Genomic DNA, 21,784 nt, shown 5'->3' with positions numbered 1-21,784 from the left:
GTTATCAATATCTCAAAAATCCTTCAGATTGGTCAGATGACAAACTCCCTCCAATTTATATAATTCTTATTTATTCAACAATTTTCAGTGATTGTACTTTACTATTAAGGTGATGCCCTGTAATAAAATAGGAAGTCATCTGACACTCTCACACTTGCCTTAAGTGATGTGACTAAAACTCACAATATTAATTTGGTTCCACCTGTGAGACCCACTGCATTCAGGTGCCCCATTGTGAGAAACTGCTACATTAAGTTTAAGTTTTCACAAAGGTGCTTTTTCAGGGTAATTTTCTCCCCAATTTTTTCTATGTTCCATATAATGACAAAACATTTTTCATTCACGCAACATATATGTTACATAATACAGACTTACATTTATTGCTACAGTGATATTTAACATCCATAATATTGCTACGGAAAGACTCATTTGAACTTTTGGGGTTATTCATGGTCTGCTGAAAGTAATTTGTTAATACTTTTACACTTTAAAGTTTTTATTTTGATGGTTGATGGTTAAATGGTGAGAATAATTTTACCTCACTATACCCACTTTTTGCAAATATTTATTCTGCATTCATAGATCGAACATTTGAACTTATTTATAGCACACCTTTAGTGTACTCACAGAGTACACTACAGTCTCTGGGCTCACAGACACCAGTATTTTAATGATTAAGAAAACATAAATCACTGTCTGGAAAGTCAGTATGGAGATAAAGGTTAGGATCGTGATTTTATAGTAGTACTACAGCACACCATGCGTGTATATTAGCACCATTTGTTGTTTGCTTCAGGGATCTGATAGAGCGTTTGGATCTAGAAACAGTGATGCATGATGTCAGACTTAACAACCGGTAACCTAGAGCCAAAAAAATAAACACAGTTACCTGACAATGCTGATGCCAGGTGTCCATCGTATCACGCCATTCCTCAATTTCTCTCTGGACAGAAGAAAGTTCATCTTGCAGGAACTGCCACGTAGTGTCCAAATTACAGCCATTCAGCCAGTTATGATTAATGGAAATGGTATCCTCCTATTATTAAGAAATGCATTATCAAAACTGAGTTAGCAAGTTAGCAGGCTTGTCAAATAAGTTTTTTTTTTTTTACTCATGATAACTAGGAGCAGGGTCTGCTTAGAAAATAATCAAAAAAGATATTTTACTACTTTTAAGCAAAATTTATATTTTTTATTTCTTGATTTTTAAGTGAAATTAAATATAAGTTTCATTAGATGCAAATAACGATGCAAATAACCAAATATAGCTAGAGCAGTGGTTCTCAACTCCAGTCCTGGCTGGGCACTGTACATTTTGTATGTCTCCCATATCTGACAGACCAAATTCAGTGCTCTCTGCAAAAAAGCTGATGATGTAAATCAAGTGTGTAACTAAGGGAGACATACACGATGTGCAGTACTGTAGGTCTCCAAGCCGGAGGTGAGAGCTAGAGCCCACTGACCAAGCGACCTACTTGAACTACTGCAGCAAATTACTTTTTTGTAAGGCCTTAAAAATGCATGCATTATAGATATAGAAAATATTTTCTATAGAATAAACAGAATTACAATAGTACAAAAAATAACACAAACTTATACATTAGTAGGTTACTTCCGTAACCCTGGTTCTCTGATAACAGAAGTGAGGTATCTACTATGGGAACAAATCAGGCGTGACCGACTGCAGAAGCTCCAATTACACCATCAGACTGACAGACCAATCGCTACAGCGATCAGGGTGCCCCACCTCCCTATTATATAACTCACTGCAGCCCACTATTGCATAATTCTCATCATATCTTTATATCTTGTAGTCTGCAAGAAGGGCAGTGAGGTGAGAACCAGGGTTACGCAAGTAACCTAACGCTCTCTTTTTATCATCTGTTCAATATCTCACTATGAGATATAAACCACTCCTGTATTGCAGATATGCTGTATAAACAGACACAACATAAAAAAAAATTAAGGTGGAAACAATCATGGTTCTAATACTACTGTAAAATCAATTTTTTTTCACTTAATACACTCTATAGTGTACACAAGCACAAAGGTGTTTTACTTGGATGTGAAAAATGGTTCAATAAACGTATGTAAGTGCTATGTCATATCATGCATCGCTCCAACACCAAGTACTGAATGAGCCAGAGATGGAAAAAAATGCAAAAAAGGGCAATGGTTCCAAAGATCGGACCGTCCCTGCCGTATCACTGATTTTAGGAACAAATGCTGGATTGCTTATGTAGCGATTGCTCTGCTTTGCTGGAGCAGCGACACAACCCTAAAGTCTGACTACCGCCATCTTACACAAACCAAAGACAAAACAGAAACTGTACTTTCTGAGATGTTTATTCAGTGTCCACAAATCTAAAACAGGGCTCCGCTCCTCCTTGCTCACTGACGGCGAAGAGGGGAATCTCAACTCCAATGAGATTTTTTTTTTTTTTTTTTTAATCTCTGTCCCCCTGTGGTAGAGTTGCATGATACTGGATAAACTGACAAGTCACAATTATTTTTGCTTAAAAGAGATCACAATTCTCCCACAATTCTGAATAGACATCTACATGTTCTGACAGAATAGTAATTGCTGCAGTCTATTTAAAAAATAAAAAAAAGTAAATCAATCAGAATTTATTATTATTATTGTTAAATTCGGTTTGAATGAATGATTCAGTGACTCACTCATAAAGACTTAATGTTTCAATATAACTGCAAGCAGCGATACGGGGTCAAGCCCCTGAAGGGGCTGTAGCGCAATGCAGAACCGGAAGAACAAAAACAGCAGAAATTGAAAGTACATGAAAAACAGCTGGTTCAGAAATATAGCTGAGAATGAACTCAAAATGAACAGAAGTTCAGAGGAGAAAGAACAAAGAATGAACAAAAAACACTAATCCAAAAGGAATAAAGATTACTACAATGCTTACCGGATAATAAAAGATAACTATTTAGCATGCCAAGCTAACTAGCACAAACACAGGCAGGGTCAACTTTGGAGAGATATTTCACAGGAACAATAGCGAATATCAAAATCCTGTTTAGTCATTTATGTGCGGCTCGGTCCAAAGATCATCTGAGCCGATTTTGGACAAAATAGGGCAAAATTTATAGGAGGAGTAGCAAAAGAACTGTTTTTATTTATTTATTATTATTTGTTTCAATATGGTGGACAGTCACATTTAAGGAAAATGACAAATTGTCCCCTTGGAATTATAAGGTTCTATCTGACATTTTTATCAAAATTGAGTTATTCACATATTCTTATTCTGTGACAACTTATTTACATTATGTGATCTTTCTTTTTAGTGTTGTCAAAAGTACCGGTACTTTGGTACCAAGTCGGTACTGAAATTTTGAAAATGTGACGATACCAGCATTTCTGTAGTACAGGGAGTACATAGTATCCCAGTATATTCAGTACCCACTGATAGGACTGTGCCAGTATTTACTTGAATATGACACGAGTGAAGCACAAAGCTTTGTTTACAAAAGAAATAATAGGTTAGCAATTAATTGTGACATCGCAGCCATAGAAACATTTTGGTTCATGCCGAATGAGAGAGGTACGTGAGTCCATAAATTTAAGCTTTGTCGGCTTTGTATTCTGTTTTGTGAATCGTGATCTGGTCACCGATTATCAGAGAATTTAACAATATTCCATTAGTTATTCCACTGGACATGGAATCTCTGTTTATTTTCCAAAATCTTCACTCACACAGGGGATTATAAACGTTTCTTTGTTTCGTTCGCTTTTAGGCCTATTATATTCACATTCTTTACTGTGGTAAAGTAGAAAAAGCACTGTAGGACAGAATCCTTTTTGCTTGCACGTTTATTTTATTTTTTTATTATTTAGGTTACCATTATTTACTGATATTTATTTCATAGTTTTACTGGCTGTAGTTTATTGTTTCACTGACGGAATAGCTTAAATAAACACGCACGTCTGTTACAAAATGGATTGAGCATTTGTTTATTTATTTTTTTATATTTCAAAATTTATTTAATTTCATTCCAAATATTTGGATATTATATACATACAGTATATATACAGTTTAAATATTATATACATATAAATATGTATGATTACCATCATATTTAATGTTTTTAAAATAGGCTAGTTAAATAAAATAGTTCCAACAGATTTTCTTTTGGTACCGAAATTGGTACCAAGAACCGTAAAATTTTAATGGTATTGGTACCGACTACTGGAATTTTGGTACCGTGACAACGCTATTTCTTTTTTTAAGTTATGTACATTTTGGGAGTTTTTTTTTTTTTTTTTTTTTAGAAAACAAAAAGGTTCTATCTACAAAGTTAAACTCCTAACTTGGTTCTATAAGGTTTTATCTGTGAGCCAATCAGCACTCTGAATGCACACACGAGGACCAAACAGAATCAACTTTCTTTGTCATGTCGCCGGACTGTTCCGTGACAGCGGATAAGAGCGCAGAAAAAGCTAAATCAGTGAAGACTAAACAATTCCACGGAGCACAATGTTTATTAGAAACTTCATGATCAACTATTTTATTTATGAATTTTACTTATCAATGACAGCAGCCCAAATTCCAGGGATTTTCAGTCTTTTTTTGTGTTTTGCTACAGCTATTGATGAGGAGTTATTTTCATTGTTAGACACCACACTAGCCAGCAGCACTATTAAGAGGACAGGTTCAGGTTTTGTAGTCTATTTGCTTTATTCCAGTCACGTCATTGTCATACGAGGGAATGTTATGTATATATTAGGTTATGTTTTAACCTTGATCCATTCTGTGTACTTGTATTGAGTTGTTTGTAGCTATAAAGCTCTACGCAGTGTATAAACTACATTAAGTGAGATGAAACGTTAAATTTGACATTGTTGGTAAAAACTAAGTTGTTGCATAGTTAAAATAATTTAAAGATTTTAAATGTCAAACATTTTTAATTATATATAGTCAGTGAAACATTTTTTAATGTTTATTAAACTTTGTTAAACACCTTTGCTGAAACATTGTCTGTTTTCTTGCAGTTTTTTTAGTCTTAACATGTCTTAAATTTTACAATGTTCAGTCAATAGTCAACAATTTAATTGATGGGGTCTTAATTACAACCATAAACATTAGCATGTTATTTCAGCCATACTGATGTCTAGAGAGAAAGCCATTTTACCTGTCCCACTTTCTGTGGAATAAAGTCCTGGTCAGATGTATTACAGTAGCTGCTTTCTGTCTAAACAAAAGGAAACTTAAACTTAAATAGTTCGTACAATGAGTTAACTTACCCACCATATTCCTACGTAAATTTAACATCTGCACTGGACAAAATATTTAGCACTGCCTTTTATGTTTAACTTGAACAAGAAAAAAAAATCATTCTAAAATATGAAATGTCATAGAAAGCATTAAACTTTCTCATGCATGTCAATACATTGTTACACTAATTTTATGTTTTAAAACAAATTATACGTAAACTGTTAGTGTTTATTGAAAATTATTGCTTCAATTAATGTTTTGCAAGATTGAACCTTATAATTCCAAGAGAAAAGTGATTTTTTTTTTTTTTTTTTTTTTTTTTAGAATTAGAAGGTTCTATCTGCATTTGACCCATTCCAAAAATCCCCATTTACAAATTTGAGAGGATTTTGATATTGTACAGTTCGAATACATTTAGGGTCTCTGTCATTTTTATGTATGAAAGAAACTTGCTCCCCATTTAATTTTTGCTTTATGGAATGCAAAAACTTTGAAGCTCAATATCTCAAAACTGCTCAGAATGCAGATTATAATTCCATTATAATTCCAAGGGGACGAAATGACACACCATTGGAATCGGCATAAGCCAGGGAACTAAATAACATAGAGAAAACTAAATTTGGACAATGTTTATAAAAGTTATAAGCATTTTTGCAAAATTCCTTATATCTCTAGAACACTAGGTGGTGCTGTGTTCAAACTTCTCAGGTACCTTCAGGACATTCTGATGATGATACATACCAATTTTGGTGCTGATATGTCAAATCGCTTAAAAGATATTGCAATTTATTGCGAAATTCAAAATGGCGTCCAGATGGTTCATCCAATCCTGGCAAACTCGGTATTCTTGGATTCGACATGACACAAGGAACCCATAGACACAAAGAGTTTTGGACAAACTGTTCAGAAGTTATGAGAAAAGAAATGAAGCCATTTTTCAGATCTCATGACCGGAAGGTGGCACTGTTCCCAAATTTGGCATGGACACTCAGATCATGGCTCAGATGAAGCGTACCAATTTTCGTTTCGATTGCTCAAAGTTTGGCCGAGATACAGCCTCTGAACCAATTTTGGGTCGACCTTATTTGAGACATAACTTTTGAACAAAGATGAATAAAAAAAAATCTGTTCAGTTATTTCCATGCGGCTCAGTCCAAAGATCATCTGATCAAATTTTGGAGAAAATTGGACAAATTTTGAAGGAGAAGTAGCGAAAAAACTGAATACTGTACTTTTCATAATGGCCACTACTCTAATGGGTGGACTCTTAATGTAAGATGTTGAATGTGATCAGCATGAAGAGCGGAATCAGGTGTACTAAATTAAATTTTTCTAGAACAAAGAGTTCAAAAGTTATAACCTTTAGAAAATTGAATTTTTGAACTGGTGGCGGTGCTTTAGAGTTGGTTCCAATGGTTCCATGGGTTCGAAAAGTAGCTTAAAAATACTTTGATTTCAAAACGTTTAAAGTGCCCCTATTATGCCTTTTTTAAGGTTCCAAATATTGTTTTGGGAGTCTCCTACAACAGGTTTACATGCATGCAAGGTCAAAAAACACTTTTGTTTTCTCTCAGTTCACCACAGATTGGTAAACTATTTGTTTGAAGCAGTTCAATGAATCAGTCTTTCTAAACCCCTCCTTTTCGTTAGCCTACACTGCTCTGATTGGTCAGATCAGATGGCCCAATCCTTTGTGATTGGTCTACTGCGTACAACACGCACCCATTGCTATAACTGAATGACAGCTATCAATTCACAAGACATTGTATAAAATGTATGGACAGAAAAGATAGCATCGATTTTACCGTATCAATTTAAGCCCAAGTCCGACGATGAAACGTCTGAAGTAGTCGATCAACCAGAAACTGATTCGCATTCACAACTGGAGTACGACGGTTCTATATGGTAGTGTCACCTAGCCTAGCAGCGTCACTTACATTATGTAGGTGCACCTGTGGGAACTGTATCAGAATGCCAAGCAAAGCTGAAAACCTCTAATATAAGATAAACATTTAGGCCAGATGTGTACAGACTTTTTTGTCATAGCTATTAACAAAGAAAAATGGCTATATCGTTGTTTGACATTACAATGAGTGTTTACTGTTTACAGAGAGAATACTTCAACTAGTTAGCTCGGACTAGCATCTTAACATCCTATTACAATACAGATAGAGCTCCATTCTACTGTAATAATAAAAACGCAGAGGAAAAAACAAAAACAAAAAAAACAAACAAAAAAAAAAAAAAAAACAGAGAAAACATTTGTTTTGTATGTTATAAACTCCCACGTTAGCCAAACACAAATGTGAATAGCTTATAATGCATTAGACTTTGTAAACAAAAGTCATCATTACTCCAAGTAATAAGACAGACAAGCTGCATTAATCGACACATTTTTAGACAATATTGGACTAGAGGTCTGCAACCCGACCCGAGCCCGACGGCGCCGAAGAACTCACGGGTTTCATGAATAGCTTCGGGTTCGGGTCTGTAACTGAGAAAAACTATATACAAGTCTTGCGTGCCATCTGTAAAATACTACATCATTCGATATGTATATTTAAATGTTTTAAACATTGTATGATATCATAGATGAATAAGTGTAAACTCTATGAAAGAAACGAGCCAAGCGCGTTTGTAAATCAAATAGCTGCGTTTCTCTTGTGTCTTTTAGAAATCAGCTTTGTCAAGAGCAGGCTACTATCACCTAAAACACTACATCATACACATTTTGTATTATTTTATTAGATTTTATTAGTTATATGATGTAGCCTATCACATTGTATGATATGATAGGTTACATGACTGAGTGCAAACTATATGAATGAAATGAAGCGCGATAGCATGTCAAATGGCCTCTGTGCGTCTTTTCTACTACTTAGCCTGATGTTTCTGTTAGGGATGCACAGATACCAACACCAGTATCAGTATCGGGCCGATACCAAGCTCGTGTGCTTGTACTCGTACTCGTAAAAATACCCCCGATACCAAAGACCGATACCTCGCGTGCCGTAACTGACAGAATTTTCCGTGCACAGAGACACCGGCGGCAGCAGCAGAAACAATGTCAGCCTCAGGGGTGTGGAAATACTTCAAAATTAATGATGACAACCCACACATTGCGAACTGCATGCTTTCAATCACAATTCGTTGTCGATTAGTGAAGGCGGGATAGGCGGAATCGCGCTGAATTACACAGACCAGAAGCGCTCTCTCTTTCTTGCGCGCGATCAGTTCTCCTCGCGCCTGAATGGTCAAATGCAGAGTTGTCAAAATGTCCATCGTGTGGAGTATCTCACGTAAATACAGTCGGTTATGGCTTAAGTCGACATAAACATTTGGGTGAAAACAGGATATGTGTCAGTACCCATGGATTCGGTCTTAAAGGGACCGTAGCCTATATTTGTCATTAATGTTAATAAAACAACAAAAGATGTTAAATAAATGTATACATGGTAAATCTACTGTATCTGAAAAACAAGTTTATTTAATTTGCATCTCTATAGTATTTGTTGTATTGTTTGTAAATTTCTTTTTATATAACAACAATTATATATATTGGTAATTATGCCCTTTGAAGGTTATTGGACACTGTGAAATTTTTGTTCTTTAAGTTTGTGACAAGCACATAAAAATTATTACTTTTTTCATTAGAGTAATAATAAAGAAGCTGTCCTACATTCATTAGTTTCACTGTGTTGTGCTTGGAAAACTGCAACATCACCCAAAAAAAAAAAAAAAAAGAGAGAGAGAGAAATTAATAAATGTATATACATCGTATCGGCGAGTACCAGAAAAAAAAAGTATCGGTACTCGTACTTGGTCCTTAAAAAAAAAAAAAGTTATCGGTGCATCCCTAGTTTCTGTCTATTTAAATGTTGCACGATATGATCTTGTCATTCCACCAATAAATAGCTCAGTGGTTACATGCGGGTCTTACAAAGCTGTCTTGGCTTATGATAGCAAGAATGATACATCTCTATAGCGACGGATTTCAGGTTCTGGGAAGGGTTCGGGTTTGAACGATTTTGGGTACGGGCCGGGTTCAGTTCAGTTTAAAGTTCAGTTCAGCTCAGTTTAAAGCCCGTGCAGACCTCTATATTGGACCCACATCTGAATAGCAGAACTACAGAAATGTGAGTTAGCCGGTTAGCAGGAGACAGACTAGGGTGTAAGTTACACAACATAACATACAAAACTATGAATTCTGAACGATCGCTATAAACATCAATTATTAATCATACTTACAGGTTGAGATTCAGAGGAGCAAGCTGGTCCAAATAAACTGGGCATTGATCCATATTTTAAGATCAAGCGTTTTGTGAATCCTGCGTTAAACTCCCCGAGGTTTGAGAAGCAGTTGTCAGTAAAATGATGGGAACACAACAAAAGATTGTACTGCTGTGGTATTGTTGAAAAAAATAAATTTTCCCTGGCGTCTGCGCGCGAAATGCTAATGTTTCATTGTGACGTCACAACGAAACAGCTTGGGATTCAGTTTACAAACGACTCGTTTAATTGACTCTGAGTCGACTCTTACTTTTGAGAGACAATAACTTTATATACGATGCATTTTCAGATTTAAAACTTTGCAGGATGTTTTCATTTACTTAGAGCTATGTTTCACACTACATGAAAGGTATCCATAATAGGGGCACTTTAAAGTAACTTTAAAAAACAAAGTATTCTTACTTTGTACTCTTTCTTTGTATTCTTACATCTTAAAGGGTTAGTTCACCCAAAAATTAAAATTAAGTACTCAAAACACTGCTTCATGAAGCTTGGAAGCTTTACAAACCTTTTTTTCTTAATCAGTGGTTCGGAGTGTGTATCAAACTGCCAAAGTCACGCACGCACGTGGTGAACCATTGAAATTTCGAAACACTTATGACGTAACAAAGCCTTGTTTACTGAAATCACGTGACTTTGACAGTTTGATACAGCAGTTTGGATAGCAGCATTCACACGTTCAAATGAACCGCACTAACAGAGCAATCGCACCAGGGTTTCCTTTTAGTCGAACCAAACATGGCAAGTGTGAACACACCCTAAGTGTAGCTTTCCTCGGTAGGCGTTATTTTAATTTGTGTTAGAGCTGCAGGATTCTGGATACAGTGAGAATCACGATTTTTTTTTTTTTTTTTCCCAAAAAGATCATGATTCTCCCACAATTCTGAACAGACAACTAAACAAAATAACATATAATTATTTACTAGAGGACAAAATATTAATTGCTGCAGTCTATTTAAAAATATGTAATTATTTAAAAAATGGTTTTGAATGAATGATTCAATGACTTACTCATAACTACTTCACTTCTTTCATTACTGGATGAATCAATGTTTTTGAACAAATCTTTTGAATGAATCGTTCAATGTCAAATACATTTTTTAACAGTCACTTGTCGTGTTATCGTGTCGTGGTGTTATCGATACAACTGTTTTTTGAAGCGCCAGTTAGTTTTAAAAGGTTGAAAAGGTTAAATCAAAAGGTTAAAAGGTTAAATCAATTTGCTCTGTTTTGATCACTAACACAGACTTCCGTGTTTATATCCAAACTATAAACTTTTATCTCAGTACATCTGTGATAATTTGGATGCTTTCTCTGGCTCAGACATAAACACAGGAAAATCAATGTCATTTAGAAATGAGATTGCGTGGGTGTTTAAATCGAGAATGCGATCTGTAGACATTGATGTGGACGTATCTGCTTTAAAGCATTCGAGTGGGCTTAAACAGATCACCCTTTACAGCAGATTTAGTTCACAAACAACTGACAGTTGTGACCTAAATATGATTTTCAGTTACAATAATTAAAAATTCAACATTAGTAATTTACTTTTCGCCATCAGTCGTGCACAGACTCAGAGAATCCAGTTCTTAGCTAATTTTCAGACTTTTCAATTCAGTTCACTGGAGACTCGCTCTCTATGGATCATTGAATCAATGAGTTGTCGACTCAAGAATAGCTGCAATATGATCAGTCCAATTCGTGAATGAATTGTTTGATGTGATTTGCAAAACAATTTAATACGATGATTGAAAAGAATCAATTTTTGCACGAACCAGACACTGCTTTTGCGTCTCTGAGCATGTGACAATTTCTTCATTTTAAAATAATGAGTAACGATATGTTTTATGAAATGTAGTGGAGTAAAAAGTATGATATTATACTTTGGAATGTAGTGAAATAAAAGTTGCTTAAAATAAAAATACTCAAGTAAAGTACAGATACTTGAAAAATGTAAAAATACTTTGTTACTGTCCACCACTGGTAGGGGAAGAAGCCAGGTAAGAAGATGGCATCATCTTTGTCACCACAGTTACTGGGCTCCTGTGGCTGCTTAGCCATCTCCTCTCTGGGCCGAGAAGAGAAGCACAGGTCTTTGTTTCCCACTACCACAACTCTTCATTGTAACGACTGGACCAATCAAACACACCATTGTTCCACTTAATCTTCACAACCCCTCACCCAGGCAGACTCCGTTTTTGCTTCATTTTTTGCTTCACTCATACACTTCAAAGACACTTGGGACATTGATTGTTCTCAATGAAAGAACAGTACAGGCTACAAAAAACAGACATGCAGTCCCATAGAAATGGAATTCTATCCACTAATTCATTGAAAAATCTGCCTTTTTGACAAAGTTCACTGTTCACTCAAAGTTCGCTGTCATTTCTTCATTCAACCTGGAAGATATTGATTACAACTTCAGCACCATCAGACCGAACCATCAAGAATTTCTCCCGAGACTACATATCCGGACGCTCTTCAACAGCTAAGGCAATTGCAAGTATCGTACATTTGAACACTAAACAGCGATTTAGTATTAAGTTAGGAACCCCCTTTGTTAACAAAGGTGATTTATAGTGAGAAACTGATGGTTCTTTCAGCCTGTTAAATTACTCTTTTCATAGCTCCATTCCTGTTAGGTTACGGTATCTTCACTCCCACTTTCTCATTTCCCATGTATGCGTGATTTGTGTGTATGTGTTAGATTAGTTATGTGTTTGATTTAGTTATACTTTTCTGCACATTCTTGCAAGTTGATTCTGATCTGCTTATAAATCAATGTCAATTTAATGATTATGATCACAGCTACATCCTAAGAAAGAGTTATTTTTCTGTGGCCACGGAAAATATCCTTTCTGAAGAGTTGATAGACGATCGATACTGATAGATATATCGATACTTTGCTGGACGAACAGATCCAATAATCGATTATAATATTAATTCAGCTACATGAAGTTAAATCAATTAACTGATCCAAATAATTATAATGAGTTATGATTCATTATTTATATTTCCCTTTTGATCATTTTAAAAATTGTTTGCAAACAGATCCAGTAATCAATCTTGTGTTTGTCCCATAAGTTTTATTAACATCTTATACATGCATACCTGTTTCTGATAAAATTAGATAAAACTATAGTATTCATACGATAAGAAACTGAACATTTTCATATTGATCCACGGATGTGAAACAATTGCGTAGAATTAATGGTGTTAATTCTAGCCTAGCTAACTAGTAATTCACCGTGATCTGTGAAGTGAATGTGCTGTTGAAAGAGTTACATGCGACACATGCATGAGTTTCCATGCGGGTTTACAGCGGCTCAAATACTGCTCTGTTTGTGCTGGCTGTGATCGTGCTGGCTGTGATCGTGCATTGGTTTCCTTAGCGACGCATGACCCGAAAGGTGTGAGCAGGCATTTCCTGTTCAATCTGATAACAGTGCAACACGTCACAGACCTTTGTGTAAAGAAACAAACCACATGTAGCCAAAAGGTACAGGTAAACAAGTTAAAGCTCTTTACATCAACCGTTAGCATCCGACCAACACTTAGATACATTGTGAGCGTAATGTGTTAAACCAAAAATCTGTTGCGGTGCATACAGTAGTTGTTTGCATCAATGGAGTTTAATAAAAAATATGACCGCTGGACTGACAACGAGGTTCAGGCTTCATTAAGCATATTTGCGGGGGAGGAAATCCAGCAGGAACTGGTATCGGCGACCCGCATTGAAAAGGTATACCTGAAAATATAGAGTCCGTTATGTGAGCTGGGCTTTGTGCACACTGGAAAACAATCCAGAGAGAAGTTTAAAAAATTAAAATCAAGATTACAAGAACATAAAGGATCACAACAATAGGAGTGGTTACGATCGGCGCACCAACAAGTGGTTTGACTGCCTGGATGCGTTGCTGGGACACAGGCCGGCCTTTTCTGGTGCAGCGGTGACAAAAGACTCGGCTACTGCATTGTTGGAAGCAATTCAAGAATCTGATGACCAGTTGGTTGAAGGTAAATAATATCACTATCTAAATGATATCATCTTAAACTTGTTGCAGTGATAAAACAAACTAACGTTTTCAACATGTTTTTCCAGACAAAACGAGTGGCCCCAATGAATTGCAGGCAACGGAGGCCAGCATGTTTTCCCCTGCAATCACCAGTAGCCAGGGTTGCCAGGTTTTCACAACAAAACCCGCCCAATTGCTCCTCAAAACTACCCCAAAACTAGCCCAATTGCATTTCAGGGGGGTCCCACGGTAAAAATCGCATTCTGGGAGGTAAATATCACGTTATTTTGAGTTGTTTCAACCTGCGGACTTGAAAAACCACCCACAGCAACAGTGTAAAAGTAGCCAAAAAAAAAAAAAAAAACACAGACTTGGCAACACTGCCAGTAGCCCTCATCCCGTGTCTCCGGCCGAATCGCGCACACACCGAGGTATAAAGCCACGTTGTCTGTTGTCAAAAAATATGGTTTTGGGTCATTGTGTTATTTATTGAAAACTTAAATGGCCCATAATTAAAAAAATCAAAACAATTTTTTAAATTGAAAAACGTGCAATGAAAAACAGCTGCATTAGTTTCACTTAATGTAATGTCAGTGAATCATTGAAAAATATAACAGTAAGAGAAAATAATAGATTATAGATTTTTAATTTAAATAAACAATAAAAAAAAAAAAAAAATATTTCAGTGATGCTTTGGATAAACAATAACAGCGCCAATATATAACAGTTTTTGACAGCGCCTCACAAGCTCAGCTTCTTGTATGTTACGTCATCTCACCGGAACGCATACAGCAGCGGAGAGTGCGCCGTTCACAACAGCAGCTTGTGATTCCGTCCGCTGAAGCAGTGCTTTTCTATGGCGAGCAACTTCTACACTAATTTGCCAAAAGTATTGGGACACCCCTCCAAATCATTGAATTTAGGTGTTCCAATCACTTCCATGGCCACAGGTGTATAAAATCAAGCACCTAGGCATGCAGACTGCTTCTACAAACATTTGTGAAAGAATGGGTCACTCTCAGGAGCTCAGTGAATTCAAGTGTGGTACCGTGATAGGTTGCCACCTGTGCAATAAGTCCATTCGTGAAATTTCCTCACTACTAAATATTCCACGGTCAACTGTTAGTGGTATTATAACAAAGTGGAAGCAATAGGCCCTTTTCACATGATGTCACACAACTTCCATTTGAACTTGAAGTAGTGGATCCTCACTTCCGTCAGCATAGTGGAACACTAGCGCCTCTCGAATGGAGTGCACCCAATAGTTGTAAATATGCCACAAATGTGGTTAGAGGATCACTGTAGTCACCTAATTTCATGTAAATTCAAGGTAGGGGTGTAACAATACATCGATATAGATCGATACATCGATCTAATGTCTAACGATACGATGCATCGATGCAACGCGTAAAAAATCGATACCTGTGGGCTATTTATAGAGGCACCATTGTTTTAACTCTCTCCACATTTTCACACAATGTCAGTCTGTGCATGATCGCCAACGTGTGCAATCTGGTTTAAACTACCTTTTAGAACTTGTGAAAGACGCTCGGGACAGTAGATGGATCGGTCACTGTCCCAATCGGACCAGTGCTGAATCTTCACGAAAGTTTATAATTTGCTCATGTTTAAAGCCTTGCAAAAAAGCAGCGCGCGCACATCTCAAACAGTGTCCGTTAGATCACAACACTGGAGAATAGAGCGCTATTAATCGTTCTTTACATACACAGTAACTGAAATGTAAAACTGTTAAAAGAAAATGCTCAATAAACTGCTGCGTAACAGCGCTGCACGCTGTGACTCTGTGTTGCTTCAAGCGCATCATTCTGCACGCGGGATGCGCATACGTGCTTTGTGCCGCTCTGTATTGGAGCCTTTATAATACTTTTGCACAATGAAGGAATATTAATAGCCTATCTTGTTCTGTTCTACCTATAATATGCTGTTGCTTAATTATAAATGTATAGCTGCGCTATACATTTAAAAGAAATGTCCTTTAATTTTATATACAATACACAATATTTAGGCCACAATATTTCCTTGTTTATCAGTTTTTTGACATTACACATTTTAGCACAGAAGCCTAAAATTACTTTCTTGACTGTTGTCATGTCATAAGCTGTCATTAGATTACTGTGTGAATTTTTTATTTGTGGATGTTCCAAACAGGGTTCAGGATGCGAAATTTTGAAATAATTATTTATGTTATATATTTTGGTTGCAGTTGTTATTTAATACAAATTTAACTGGTTGTGTAAAATAGGCACATAATATCATAATATAGAAATATTGATCAATATACCCCGAATCGAATCGTATCGTAATCGTATCGCAGAACTTTTTGAGGTATCGGAAAATATCCTATCGCTGGCTTTGAGAATCGATATTGTATCGAATCGTGACGAACCATCCCCCGCATATGACATGCAAGAAAAAAAAAATATTTAAATCGTGCGCACTATTTACTAATTCGTTCCCTCGATTTACTAAATCGTGAGCAAGAATTACTAAAACGTGCGCACGATTTACTATTTCGTTAAATCGAAATAGTAAATCGTGCGCACGTTTTAGTAAATCGAGGGAACGAATTAATAAATTGTGCGCACGATTTAGCCTACTATTTTTTTTCCCTGCATGTCACTCCTCCTCCGACTTCAAGCAGCAAATCTCGCCGATCGGTAAGTTCGTTTGTACGGAGCCCCATACAAACGAACTTTGCTTGAAGTCGGAGGGGGAGTTGAATATGGAGCACTGGAGCAGTACTTTCTGCTGCCCGTAGTAACTTGCAAACTTTACTGCACTGTCTTTATTGCAGATTAAGCTGTTTATATCTCTTTGTTAGTATTTGTGAAATAAACGCAAGTTTCTGACATTTACGTGCAAAAAAAAAAAAAAAAAAACCTTTTCATTCAATGCTTAATTTACTACTTATTTCAGTGCCTGTATGTACAATAAAGATCAACAAGCTTATTCTTTTTAAATATCAAAAAGTGTTAATACAATATTTTTTTCAGATTTCAATAAAAATGACATACATAATAAGTAAATAAAAATTGTGTTTAATATAATACTGTTTCTACATAAAGACTGTTAATGTTTTAAAAACTGACTCCTGTACATGGCATTTTTACCATAGTAAAAAAAAAAAAAAAAAAAAACTTCGTCATCATTCATCTCTTTATTGCAGAACAAGACTGTCTATTAATGGATAGGCTACTCTTTATACCGGACATGGCCGTAGAACATCGTCTGGTCTGGATTTGTAAAATGTCCTGGGCTGGCAAACATGAACAGCAACATCTTCAACAGATCTGATAACAGGGACTCTGATAAATGGAAGCGCTTGTTATTTTCCATTATTAATCATTTGAATGAATGGGCTTGCGTTTGATTGAGATTTGGACACCGTCAAAACACGGAAAGGAACCATTTACGGAGCTCGCGACCTGTCACCATGGCAACAGACCCAGGTACCACACCTACCATGGGGAGAAGCCATGGATGGGAGCATCCTCATCCTGCAGACCCCACAGGATCTCCAATCGCAGGTAGCAACAACATCCTCCTCCATGCCCTTCTCACAGCGGCTATTCAGAGACTGCACAAGGACAAGTGGACACGCCTGCATCAGACCTACAGGAATTTCTAACACTAGTAAAAGAGCTCCTTGAACAGGAGTCCTGGAAAGCACAAGCTTCTGACCGCTCGCACAACACCTCTCAGACCAGCTCAAATCGGAGCCCCCACAAGAGCGGAGTGACACTGCAAACTTCAGACTTACAATACAATACTGAATATTGAATTTGGTCTTTTAATATCACCGTCTTACTACAATACTACTTAGTACAAACCTGGTAAAAAATGACTGGCGGGCAATGGAGGAAAGCTCTATTTTGTCCTCCAGGTGGGCATTCCTATAAGTGTGTGATGTCACATAAAAACTATGAATAGAGAGAAATACATGCTAAGTTAAACATATCATGCAGTAAGCGCAGTACTAAATTATCTTCTAATTTAGCTGATTTTTTTTTTTACATTAGAGTGAGCGGCCAAGTAAAGTTGCTAACGTTAGGCTACTACTTACATATTTCAAGTGATAAGCCATGTTTGAGGTCGATGAATGATAGATGGAATGTTTGGATTTCTTGCCCAAAATAATTACCACATGGACCAGCAGTGTTAACGATCTGTCCATCATGGACTGCGTGACCTCACCAATTCCAATTGCCAATTTTTTTTCTGCAATTAACCATCTAAATTTGGTCGACTAAGCCACTTCTCGTTGACTAACATTTACTCAACCATTAGGGGGCAGCATTACTAAACACCCAAGTATGATTGTTTCACTGAAATCTGTTATATGCACAAGAACATGAAGGGGTGTAAGGATGTTTATTCACGAGAATGGAAAAACTCGCCTTGACGCAGACATTTTCCCACTCATAACATAAAACACAGCAAGATAGGATTTACTGCATTTGCGATGTTACCGGTCAAATGGTAAATCCAAAAATGCATAATCTTCACAGGAAAGAAAGCAAGAATGATGCAGCAGAGGGCCGCAGCAAGTTATATGCTAAGGAGGCGGGACTCCCTGATCGAAATTGGTCTGTCAACCTGACAGAGGCTAACTCCTGCAGTCGGTCACACCTGAGACTCCCATAGTTAGATATCGACTTCTGGGGTGTCCAATCCAGGATGGCCACTATCCTGCAGAGTTTACCTCCAATCCTAATCAAACACACCCGAGCCAAAGGTCTTCAGGATTACTAGGCTGTGTTTAAGTCCAGTTTTTTAATGCCTTTCCCTCGCTTCCCTCCGTCTTGTTCACTCGGATATGTCATTGCTTATGTTGCATGAGTGCCCACTACAGGCGGAACCCTTGCAATGTGTTTAAAGGGTTAGATCACCCAAAAATTCGGTCATTAATTACTCAACCTCATGTCGTTTCAAACCCACAAGACTTTTGTTCATCTTCGCAACACAAATGAAGATCTTTTTGATGAAATCTGAGAGCTTTCTGTCTCTCCATTGACAGCCTACGCAACTACCACTTTCAAGCCCCACAAAGGTAAGACATCATAAAAGTAATCCATGTGACCAGGGATTTAACCTCATTTTTGTGAAGCGATGAGAGTGCTTTGAGCAAAAAAACGATTTACCAGTTTATTTGGCTAAACCGTCTGCTAGCTGTCTCACATCACAGAAGTCAGATAAATCCCAACACATAGAGACTCTTTCACCTAGATATCATCAAATAGAGCCTCAAGGTTACTATTATCAACACGAGCCTCATCTGAAAGGCAAAGGGGGAGGTGTTGCTGTAATTTATGGTAATATCTTCAGTATTACTCAAAAGTAATATGTGCTCTATGTAACGTTATGTAATGTAAGTCAAGTCACCTTTATTTATATAGCGCTTTTTACAATGCAGATTGTGTCAAAGCAGCTTTACAGTAATAATTTTGGCTGCACAGCAGCTCCAGAAGAAAATGGTATCATTGTCCAGCTTAAATAAATTCAGTATTGATTCATTCTGTTGTAAAAATCAAGTTATTAATTTAGTTAATGTATCTATATATCAGCACTCGAGACAGTGATGTCTTCATCCAGCTCAGTTCAGTTCGCATACAATTGTGCCAATGCAGGCAGATCAAAAACATTGTTGAATGTCAAGTGTCCCCAACTAAGCAAGCCAAAGGCGAAGGCGACAGCGGCAAGGAACCCAAACTCCAACAGGTGACAAAAATGGAGAAAAAAAACCTTGGGAGAAATCAGGTTCAGTCGAGGGGGGGTTCTCCTCTGGCCAACAGCGAACAGTGCGTGATTAAGATTCAGGCAGTGTTACAGGTCATAACTGAGATTTAGATCGTAACAGTCAAAATATTTAATCTAATTCCATCTAGTTGAAGATCAGATTCATCACGCCGGTATGGGACGGTTTGTTGGGAATCTGTGCCACTGGCTGTCGTGTCAGTAATGGCTCGTTTCCACTGAGCGGTACGGTTCGGAACAGTACACCCTGATCAGGCTTGCGTTTCCACCACCAACAGTACCCTTACTTGATAGGCGTGGTGTAGTCGGAAAGTAGCGATCAACGTCATTCTCGCGCGAAGAAGAAAATGACACAGTAAACAACAATGGATACAGCAGATCTTGTTCTTGCTTCTCGGCTTGAGGCTGTCTGTCACAAGAAGGCGGCAAGCTTTGCTTGCTGCACGCCAACATTCGGCGTTTCACAATACCAAGTACGCAAAGTTCAGACGTCCATGCAGCAGCACGCATCAACAACAGAGAAGCGGAGGAGAAAACCCGCGTAATTTAAAAACTACTTTATTGTTCCCGGGCAAATCGTTTTGACTGAGGGCAAAGTGAAGTTACATAACTTTATATATTTATTTAACTTTACCGTTGTACTAGTGTGCTGACTTTGTACGTTTGACTTAATTGTTTGCTTGTCTTTATTTCTTATTGTATAGCTTCTCATACTTTACACTTATACTTTTATAATGGTTATTATTGATCATTAAAACTGACTTTTAACAAAAAGAGCATGCGTAATCAATGCATGGGTTGCCTGAACCACATTTGTGTGGCGCTTCTTGTGTTGTCATTCCCCTTGTAGCACGCACAAGTGACGATTCTCTGTCAACCAATCAACATTCTGCAGAGTGTAGCTCCACCCTTTTGGTACGGTACTGTCGTGCTTGGTACCCCAACGGAAGGGTCCCAAAAAAGTGGTATGGTACGGTTCGGAATTAGGGTACCATTCACAACTTTTGACAATGGAAAACGGCAAAAATTGCATACCGTACTGTACTGAACCGAGCCGTACCGCTCAGTGGTAACGAGCCATAAGTGACAAATCCCGTTTGACATTTGTGCTGGCTACTGTATACAGGCCACCAGGGCACCATACATACTTTATCAAAGAATTTGCTGATTTTCTATCGGAGTTAGTACTGGCTGCGGATAAAGTCCTAATTGTTGGTGATTTTAATATCCATGAAAAAAAAATAAATAAAAAAACGCATTAAGATTGGCATTTACAGACATTCTAAGCTCTATTGGAGTTATACAACACATGTCAGGACCCACTCATTGTCGTAATCATACTTTAGATCTAATACTGTCACATGGAATCGATATTGATGCCATTGAAATTCTGCAGCAGAGTGATGACATCTCATTATCTAGTCTCGTGTATACTACATTTAGCCAAGGCTGCAAAACCACCTCTCTGCCACAAATATGGTGGAACTATCACTTCTACCACTAAAGATTGCTTTATAAATAATCTTCCTGATCAATTTCATCTTCTTAGCATACCAGATAGCTTAGAAGAACTCGATGTTACAACAGAAACTACTGACTCTCTCTTTTCCAGCACACTAGACTCAGTTGCTCCTTTGCGCTTAAAGAAGATTAAGCAAATTAGTCCAATGCCGTGGTACAATGAGCACACTCGGGCCCTCAAGAGAGCAGCCAGAAAAATGGAGCGCAGCTCTTAAGTATTTATTTGATACAGTGGATAAATTAACGAGAAATAAAGCTTCAACTTCTGATGTTTCCAAACAGCACAGCAGTAATGACTTTATGAACTTCTTCACTTGCAAGATTAATAACATTAGAGAGAAAATTATCACCATGCAACCGTCTACTACAGTATTGTGTCAGACAGTGCACTGTAGTATCCCTGAGGAAAAATTCCATTCATTCATTGCTATAGGAGAGGAAGAATTATCTAAACTTGTTAAAGCATCAAAATCAACAACATGTTAGACCCTATACCGACTAAGCTATTGAAAGAGATGCTTCCAGAGGTCACAGATCCTCTTCTTAATATCATTAATTCATCTTTGTCACTAGGATACGTACCGAAAACTTTTAAGCTGGCTATTATCAAACCTCTTATTAAAAAAACCACAACTTGATCCTAGAGAATTAGTCAATTACAGGCCGATCTCGAATCTACCTTTTCCGTCAAAAATACTAGAAAAGGCAGTATCATCACAACTATGTTCCTTCTTAGAAAGAAATGGTATCTGTGAGGATTTCCAGTCAGGATTTAGACCGTATCATAGTACTGAGATGGCTCTCATTAGAGTTACAAATGATTTGCTCTTATCATCAGATCATGGTTGTATCTTTCTACTAATGTTACTAGATCTCAGTGCTGCTTTTGACACTATCGACCACAATGTTCTTTTGAATAGACTTGAAAATTATTTTGGCATTAGTGGAATT

General features: G+C 37.2%; 1 protein-coding gene across 1 annotated transcript in view; it reads right to left on the bottom strand.

The window, feature by feature from the left end:
• jmjd4 (jumonji domain containing 4) overlaps window positions 1-21,784 on the bottom strand; it is a 31,793-nt gene that overhangs the window by 2,929 nt on the left and 7,080 nt on the right. The window contains exon 5 of the mRNA XM_051878524.1: window positions 890-1,036. Coding sequence (XP_051734484.1) covers window positions 890-1,036 — 147 coding nt within the window. The remainder of the gene's footprint in view (window positions 1-889; window positions 1,037-21,784) is intronic.

The sequence above is a fragment of the Ctenopharyngodon idella genome, chromosome 2 (genome assembly GCF_019924925.1).
Source record: "Ctenopharyngodon idella isolate HZGC_01 chromosome 2, HZGC01, whole genome shotgun sequence".
NCBI lineage: Eukaryota > Metazoa > Chordata > Actinopteri > Cypriniformes > Xenocyprididae > Ctenopharyngodon > Ctenopharyngodon idella.
This window is presented reverse-complemented; position numbering and strand designations above follow the sequence as displayed.